Genomic DNA, 9,658 nt, shown 5'->3' with positions numbered 1-9,658 from the left:
CTCATCCATCGCTCTTTTTGTCTTTCTCTTGTTTGTTCATGTTATTTCGGTCAAATGTGTTGTGTATTTCTTAGCAGACAGTTCACTCTGTCGTTGAGAGAAGCACTGTTGTAAGGTCAATAACATCCACACGGGGAGACTGTGAGCAGCTTTTCTTCTCCTCTAACTCCATACTGCCCACTCGCACCAGATCAGACCGTCTATGCTCACTTACGCCGCCTTCACACTGGCAGTTGAAATCAGCTCCGTAGTACGCAATACGCCCCCAACGGACGTCGTACTACACAGTGAAAAGCGTCGGAAGCGGGTAGAACAAAAATGGCGGAGAGATTAGATAGTTTGATTCTGTCAGTTCTGTATGATCTCTCTGATGAGGGTTATAGAGATATTAATAGGAAGGCTGCTGCGTGAGGAAAGTTGCTCAGGACGTTGACATGTCAGGTCGGCTAAAAATGTGATATAGTGGTATAATTTATACCACTATATCATATTTAGTTCGATGTCTGCCTACAATTTAATTGTATTAACTGCCCTAATAACGTTAGCAAATCATGAAAATAAAAAATTACATGACAACTTAACTTTTAATAAAATAAATAATGATTTTACAACGATAAGAATTCAGGTTTGTTTATCAGTATCATAGCAACGCTAACTTCCGCTGAAATTGTCGGATAGGAACCGTCCGTAGCTTTTCGCAAGAGTTCAATTTTTTGAACGCATCCGGATGACCAACGGACACGATTTCCTTCGCACCGCACTCGGTCGGACCCGTTTCGGACCCATTCGCATGCGGTCTGCGAATCTCCATAGGAAATGAATGACTTCCGGTCGTTTCGGAGCCGTATCGGAGATGATTTCAACTGCCAGTGTGAAGGCGGTGTTAGTCTCGCGTAGCTGACGGCTGAAGGTTGGCTTTTAGCCAACGTTCCGTGGGCGTGACGTCTGAGGCTGAGACTAATGCTCACTTAACGCTGGAGGAGACGCCCAGCTGACATTTAGCCTACTTTTCTCATCCCGACACTACGTGAGTATGGTTCCAGAGCTTGACATTTAAACTAATGTTAACAAATACAACTTTTGATTTTAATAATGTTTTAGTAAATGCTGAAATTAATATGAACTAAGATTAATAAATGCTGTAGAAGTGCAGTTTATTATTAGTTCATGTTAACAAGTTTAACTAATGGAACCTAGATTCAGAAAATGATTCAGTGTTTCGAATCTCCACTCGCTGGACTCCTGGTGGCCGAACAGTGTAAATGCAGCAAACTCAGACCAAACATGCAGAAAAACACCTTTTACAGACACATAACAAAGTAAAATATCAAATTCCATTAATTTATCATCTAATAAGATTAAATATCAAATGTCTGTATAATATGTGTTCTTTTATCATTGTTCAGAGATTGTTTTGTTTGTTCCATGGCTCAGATAATCAGGCCAATAATAGGCTATTAACTACTATTATTCCTTTTAATTATACTAATGTCTAATTATAACGTCTACAGATGAATAAAACTGATCAGAGATCAGGTAAAAACCACAGACACGTGTATGTTTCACCACTGAGGACGAATTCAGTGAATCTGCATGATACACACTCTCTCTCTCTCAGACACACACACACGGCCATTGTGCTTTCTATGATGGCAGAAACGAAGATAAAAAAGATTATAGTTTGATATTTTTTAATCATGTAAGATCCATATGTGGATGAAAATATTTAAATAAACTGAAAGTGAGTGTATAATGTAGTGTGTGTCTGTCACATAACACACCTTCTGTTTTCTCATCAGGATGATTCTTCTTCTTCTTCTGCTGTGCTTTATCAGTTATAGCGGTCAGTGTCATTTATGATTTTGACTATGACTAGTTCAATCTACTACCGTAGTTATTCTAGTTTATTGTTTTTCTTATGTAGCTCATCTCTAGGTTTATACTCTCATCAACATATGAAACGTGTAATGAGCCACTTCTAATATTTTTGGCTACTTGTTGCCTTCATTTATTTATTTCAATCCAGTTTACTAAAATAACTCTACTAGAATATTTAAGATCATATTGATTACAGAAAATAGCCAGAACATTTATTTCTCAGTATTGCTAGTGTGTATTGAGTGAATATTGCTGTGTGTGTGTGCAGGATCCTCCACTAAACCTGTGTCAGGAATAAAGGGAGGAATCGTCACTCTATCCTGTGGATCTGAGGACAGAGAGATTGTGGAGATCAGTTTATTCAGTGTGTGGAAACACATCCCTGTGTGTGAGGAGAGAAACTGCAGCGGTCGAGTGTGTAAAGAAGGATCATGTGACGTCATCATCAACGATCTGAGACTCAGTGACGCTGGGAAATACTTTTTACATGTTTATTACAATAATGATCAGAGAGAGCTGGAGCGACAGATCAGGGAATATCATCTTCATATTCACGGTAAAGTCAAAACTGATCAAACATCATCATGTGTTTTCTTTATTTCCTGTAATAGTGTTGGTATTGTGTGCAGGACTAGAAACAGCAGAAACACTGAATGGACAAACTTAATATTCAGAGTCGATTGGGTTTCTCCAATGTTTTCCTCTGATCCCCCAATATTAAATATGTGATTATGGCCTTGATTAAATGACACTATTATAGTTGTGATTGAGGATGAATGTGTGTGTGTCCTCAGATGAGATCTCAGTGAAGAAAGGAGAGGATCTGAAGTTGGATGTTGTGTTGATCAACGCTGATAAAGTGGAGAGAAACTCTCGCTCCGGCTGGACAGAGGTGTGGAGGAGAGGTCACGGGGTCAGAGGTCACGGGGTCAGCAGTGATCGACTGACCGTCAGTGACCAGACTCTGATCATTCATGAGTTTACAGTCACTGACACTGGAACATACAGAGCTCTGGACTCTAATAATGAAGCCTTGATCACAGTCACAGTCACAGGTGAGAGAAGATCAGTGGAGGAGCAGAAATATTATGTTTAATCAGTAAATTAATACTAAACTGCATGAATAACCTTTCAATATTCTGGACAGAATCTGTTCTAGACTCGAAGGGAAATCTGAACGACACTGAACATCGACGTGAGTAAAACATGAGAGAATTACAGAAGATCTTAAACAGTGAATTTAAAATTTAGAAATTTTACTTTTCCACTTTTTCTTCACCTGTAGATTACTGGATTTTGCTGGTTGACCTTACTGTGTTTCTGCTGGTTCTGCTGGTTCTGATTACTGTCGTGAGATACAGACGTCGGCACAGAGATTACTTGAAGCGGGAAAGCACTGAGTTCAGGGATCAGAAGTTTTGAGGATCTGTGGATCATGATGATCTAGTGCTAGTTCTCCAGTTCAGTAGACAGTTTTAAGAGCTTGGCTTCAGTCAACACAACATCACCATGGGATTTATTCGTGCCCAGTAGAGGTGTGCCATGCCTGGGATGCACTTTTCAGAAAAATCAGCCTGTGTTTTCCTGGTGGTTTCATGTGATGGCGATGGTGGTGATGGTGGTGATGGTGCAGTGGATAAGACACATGCCTTTGGTGTGAGAGACCCGGGTTCGAATTCAAATTTTATTAAACTTTTATAAAGCAGCAAATAAAGTGTCTGATAGAAGTAGGCAAAAGCGGCTGCAATATACGCTCGAAGGCTTTATTCACGACATACAGGGGAAACGCAAGGAACAACAAGGCATCCAAATAGAGGCAAAAGCAGACCAGTCACAGTCAACAAATGACCCACCGCATATCCTACTAATGGAGACGGAGCTGGGACTCACAATATCAAGGAGCAACACTGTTCATGCAAAGCTGGAGGTCTCTATTCACTTCTATAATCGTTATTACAAAGCAAACGGACTACGCGAGTATAACGTTGTATTATTAGCAGCGTGTGCTAGACGACACTTGTCAGGATTTGACTTCGGTTTGGGAAGGGGAAAAAACGCCCACCCCCCTCCAACCTCTCTGGGAAACGCGTATCTGTGTTACAAATGCCCCAGGCACAGCGTTTAACCATATTTTTGATAAAACTACGACGGCAATAGCCGGCCGAGACCAAAAATATGAGACGCCTGTGTTAAAGTCAATGGAGCGCTGTGAAAAGTGTCGGACCTCTGTGGGAGCTCGTTCTTGGCTGCGCTGTGATTGGTCAATCTACATTCTAGGGTGTGGCTTAGCCAAAGGCAAATTGTCAGTACCTCTATGGTCAGTACGTATGAACATTTGTGCTGCAGTTCTTCCTCAGGAATCTGTTACTGTATCTGTGTTTAGTATTAATGTAAAGCAGCCTTAAAAATATAATACATGATCTAGGAATTATTGTGTCTATTTTAATCCGTAAACTGATGAACTGAGAATGAGTTGAGAACTGATGATTGTGAATATGTATCTGTGTCAAACAGTGTAAGACAAACAGTGTTTGTGTGAGCATGTACATATGTATATATATTTATATAGTGCTTTTGTCCGTTTGTTTTTTTGGTCTGGTCGTCTGCACTGTTCTTTGTTAATCTGCAAGTAGCCTGTGTTGTAAAAACACAAAATTAAACCACTCTTTTAAGAAACATTTTTGGTGGTATGTATTTTAGTATGAATACTATTATACTATGTTCAGAATTATTTTTATTTTTTTTGTATATATAATGAAACATAAAGAGGATGTTCATGTGACACCAGAGACAAAGGACTGCAGAGCGTCATGGAGACGAACGAATCCCAGAGGACAAACAGGATCTGAAACCAATCAGAATCTGAGAACAAGAAACAGATCATAAAAGTACACAAACATAATCGTAACAGTTTCAATGACTGTTATTATGGGTTATTATGCTGGACTTGTGATGTGTAATTCCCTCAGTGGACAGTAGAGGGAAACACTGCTGATCGGAGACTAAACAAACCACTTGTGTAAGACACATTTCTGTTAGTATTGTGTAGTTAATATTTATTTTTGCACGAAGTAATATTGTTCATAATTATTTGTAATATTATGATGAAATAAAGAGGATGTTTAAAAGGTTTACGTTTCCTGTTAACTTACAAACTCAAGCCTCTCTGTGAAGCTCAGATTCAGAACACTGTGAATTCGATGTTTCTGAACATTAAATGTGTCTTACATGTTCATTTAACCGGAAAGCTGTTGAACGAGAAAAGAAATGAATTTCTTATTTGCATTCAAACGTTGTGCTCTCCAGCGCCTCGCTTTTTCAAATGCGCGTTGCATCTACGGTAGCCGTTATGTACCAAAAAGCTTTGACAGGATGTCTTCTAATAGCACTTAGTCAAGGTTTCTAGATTACAAAAAGTAAACTTGCAAACCTTGTTTTGAGCGCCTTCTCTACTTTACTCAATAGCTGCTATTCATCAAAGAGCCCGTTTAACTTTTAACTATAAATGTTCTACTGTCTATACAATAAAGTACACAACCAAGCAATGAAAAAAGCTTGTAATTAAGACTGTAACATTGCCTTACCTGTCCAGAAGAAAGCAGGACTTCAGCGTCTCTTCTGAAATCTTTCTCCTGCATTAGCTCTTTCCACCTGGAAAAAGCAAACTTGCAACGAAAACGCGTTGGCCAAGTACTTTTTGTCCCTCTATGCTATTATAGTTTTTCAAGATGGCGGAACTACATGGAAGCCTTTGTGGACCGACCCGTCCCATACAGATAATAAATTCTTCGTTTACAAGGATAAGTCAGATAATTGGCAGAGGTATTTGTACACCATTGAGGACATATTTATGAATAAAAATATTGATTTTAGATAATAAAACCCATTGTCTCGAACATGTTTTTTAGAACAGGCAAGAACACTGCCAAAACAACAAATTAGAGAATTCAAATCAGAAATGAGGATAAGTCTGTATGTAACCGAATAAGCCTCCAAAACTGATGTGTAAAGTTGTAGATAAGACTGTGGATCCCGTAGCTGAAGATGATCCTAAAAATTAAGCATTATAATTTGAATGGTTTCTCTCCATGTGCAATTTTATACCTCATAAAGATGCTGAATTTGACATGGGTATATATAATATAACACACATGACACGATACTTGATTTACTTACTCAGCTGTGTGAGATATTCTGTTGGAGAAAGACTCAGCATCATCCTCTCCAGTTCTTCATCCTCCTCCATTACTGTAAAATATAACAAATGCATCAGTAGGTATAGGCAGGCTTTAAGAATCAATATAAGCAAATTTGCATGATTTGTATCTACTCAGGCTGATCAGAGTCAGTAATGAAGGAATCGGTGGTCTTGCAGTGGAAGCTGATGGTGAGGGCAGCGGAGGAGGGTTTTTGGTCATCTGTTTTTGCTGCTGTTTTTAAAGATACTGCTGCAAATTGTACATTTTGCTGCCTGGCACACACTTCTGCCTCATTATAAAGAAAGCATATCCGTCTGCCCTGGTAGCCCAAATTTTCCTCCAAGTGTCTTGTGCTCTTGATCCAAATCCAACAGTATTGTCATCCTCTGTCAAAACTGGCACTGGATCTGGCCTTTGACACACAGATACTGTTTAAGATCTTCAATTTCCTTGAAACTTCTTGAATACTCAAGAAAGGAAACGAGGCTATCCTTGCATGGATGGGTTGAACTGCCCAGCCTGTTCTTCTTCCTCAACCTTATCGGACAGGTACAAACAGCTGGCATCATTCTCTAATAACCACTTGCCGAACTGAAGAATGCATTCTCCCAACGCCTTTTGCTGGTCAGAGACATCGGCTCCTCTAAAACACCCATATCGCCTAGGGCAACCAAAGGGTTAGAGCCGGCCCTGGGTCCGGCGTAAATGGCCTGATGATTTCCTGAAAGACACATTGACTTTCCCGGGGAAAAACACCGTTTTCTTCATGATGCTGTTCTGAAATCAGAATGTATTCATTAGCGTCTCAGAGTCAGCATGAAAATACTTAAAGTGAAATAAGACAGTTAATACTAAAGCATCAGTGATATTTATAAATAGTTATTTTAAAATGCTATAATATTCCATAATATTACTGTTTCTTAACTGAATAAATGCAGCCTTAGAGCATGTAGTGTTTATTAAATTTGCATTATTTAATAAATGTATATATGTATCTAAAAGTTAACAAGTTTAACTAATTAAAAAATGTGAAATTATACCATTAAATTGTACACACACACACACACACACATATATATATATATATTTGGAATTTAAATGTAATATATGTGTGTGTGATATTAATTACATTATAGGAGGACCAAACCTGCAGAAATTAAAAATGAATAAATAAATATGTAAATGAATAAAAATAAATAAATTTGATAATAGGAAAATAAATAAAGGAATAAACAACTTGATAAAATAAATATATATTTATTTTCTGCTTTTATTTATTTGTTAACTATTTTTTTTATTTGGTAATCAAGACCAACCAACCTAATTATAACATGCACATCAAAAAAAAAAAGTAAGAATAGATATAAAACTAAAGAAAGACAATTGAAATAAATAAAGGTAAAAATAAATAAATCTAGAAATAATAGACATTGGAATAAGGAATAAATAAATATAAAAATAAATGAAGGCATAAATAAATATAAGACTAAATGGAACAAACAAATAAATAAAATAATAAATAAATACAATTAAAAAGAATACAAATACATTCAAATAAAAGCAAAAAATAATAAATTAGGGGGAAAATTATACAAAAATACATTTGATTAAAATGAATCATATTTATTTTATCAAGTCGTTTATTCATTTATTTATTTTCCTATTATTACATTTATTTATCTATCTATTTATTCATTTATTTATTCATTTATTTTTAATTGCAAGTTTGGTCCTCCATACTACATTACATCTTTTAATTAAAATAAGAAATTAAATCATTATGTAACAATGAAATAATAAATGAATTTTATTTTATAAAATAGTTGACTAATTCAAAGAACAAACAAATTATTATAGGCCTAAAGGCGCACACATTCATTTCGACTGTATGATCAGCCTCACATTCTGTTCCTGTCAATCATACACGAGGTTTCAACCAATTACACGGCATGAGGGAGGGGCTTCAGATTGTATTTGTTTTCAATGTTGTTTCTATACATTAAAAAGTTGTAATTTAAATGCAAATGTTTATTCTTTTTTCATAACAAATCAATGCATTTTTAAAGAAATTGTGAGACATTTCTGAGTATGATTTCATTTAATAATTGAATTAGAATTGTTTTCACACCTATCATAGTCATAATATTTTTTTTTTTTAAAGAGCCGTTTGTGAGCCAAAAGAGCCGACTCTTTTCAGTGAGCTGAGTCAAACGAACCGACTCACAAACCGGAATGCCCACTAACGCTTTTTAAAGGTTCTCTAAGCGATCCTGGGTGACGTCACTTCTTGTTGATGTTCGAAGTTCGAACTATTGTCAAACAAAACCAAGTACAGCTTTGCTCTGACTTTGATTGTTACATTTCTTCAATAAGACTGTTAAAAAACAAAAAATCTGTGAAATATTTAAAATGCTATGATACACTCTTCAATACCCCTGGTGTTTTGTAATATCCTTATTTGTTAAAATTGTATGTGAGCTATGCTTTCTTTATTTTTTTTCTTCATTTTTTTTTGTCTTGTCTGTTCATATATTGTTATTTGTATGTTAATTTTCTGCAATAAAAAAAAAAAAAAAAAAAAAAAACAAGTACAGCTCGAGGCTACTCAACATGGCGGCGCCTTTGTAGTACGCCCCAGCGGCCAATGGGGCGTCTATGTATTTATTATGTCTATGAAAAACTCCCTATACCCCACTCCGCCGCGGCGCTGCATGTATTAATACTGGAGATTCGTTCTGCTTTCCTACAGCCAGAACTGAGTTACCCTTGTCCGCGAGCTGTCTGTTTTGATGAAGCCTGGCTGAACATAAGAGCCATGCAGAACTTTTACCATGTAAGTTTTCATATTTTTAAATATAATGCCAGCTTGTGAGTTTTTATATTCTTATACCAATGACTGTGTCTGTTTGTGGAAAACTAAACCTGCATATGCGCTGATGTACATTTGTGCCGTTTCAATGCCGATGGTGATATAGCCTATCTGATATCGCTGCTATCTGATGATCAGTAGCGGTTCAGTAAATAAAATAATTCAAAATACCCATTTACAATAAGCACTTAACTCAAAAAACAACAACTATTAAATAATAAAATAACTTGAAAATGATGACTTGAAAATGCTATCTCATGAAATATAAAGGCGAATCCGTAACTTCTTTACAAATTAAAGTATACGGTGTTATTTCGTCAGCCGATTGTGAAAGTATAGTGGCTGAAACTTCTGCAACATTAAATCCAGGAGAGAAGAGCTTTCTAGAGGAGGAGAAAGTTACAGCTGAAAGTAAGAGCTGAGCTCGCGCATGCGTCGTGCCACTCAGACTGATGGGAGAAACCGAAACGAAGCTTTTAAAAGCTTCGAATCAATTGAACCAATTGGTTCGCAAAATGATTCAGTGTTTCGAATCTCCACTCGCTGGACTCCTGCTGGACAAACAGTGAAACTGCAACAAACTCAGACCAAACATGCAGAAAATCAGCTTGTTTAGTTTTTTTATGGCTCAGATATTAAGGCCAACAAGAGACTATTATTCATTTTAATTACACTTAATGTCTAATTACAACATCTACAATGAATAGAACTG

General features: G+C 36.7%; 1 protein-coding gene across 2 annotated transcripts; it reads left to right on the top strand.

Moving 5' to 3' along the window:
- Positions 1 to 1,767: 1,767 nt before the first annotated feature.
- LOC130092384 (uncharacterized) lies at positions 1,768 to 3,109 on the top strand. 2 transcript variants are annotated; one of them, XM_056260233.1, is made up of 4 exons: positions 1,768 to 1,843; positions 2,147 to 2,434; positions 2,673 to 2,933; positions 3,026 to 3,109. In XM_056260233.1, the coding sequence occupies exons 1-4, from the start codon at positions 1,801 to 1,803 to the stop codon at positions 3,079 to 3,081; spliced, it is 648 nt and encodes a 215-aa protein (XP_056116208.1). In that variant the 5' UTR covers positions 1,768 to 1,800; the 3' UTR covers positions 3,082 to 3,109. The 2 variants fall into 2 exon arrangements, with proteins under 2 accessions (XP_056116208.1, XP_056116209.1); XM_056260234.1 differs by having other exon boundaries at positions 3,038 to 3,096.
- Positions 3,110 to 9,658: the final 6,549 nt, after the last annotated feature.

Source organism: Rhinichthys klamathensis, unplaced genomic scaffold (assembly GCF_029890125.1).
Source record: "Rhinichthys klamathensis goyatoka isolate OS25496 unplaced genomic scaffold, OSU_Roscu_1.1 h1tg000176l_1, whole genome shotgun sequence".
NCBI classification, from domain to species: Eukaryota; Metazoa; Chordata; class Actinopteri; order Cypriniformes; family Leuciscidae; genus Rhinichthys; species Rhinichthys klamathensis.
This window is presented reverse-complemented; position numbering and strand designations above follow the sequence as displayed.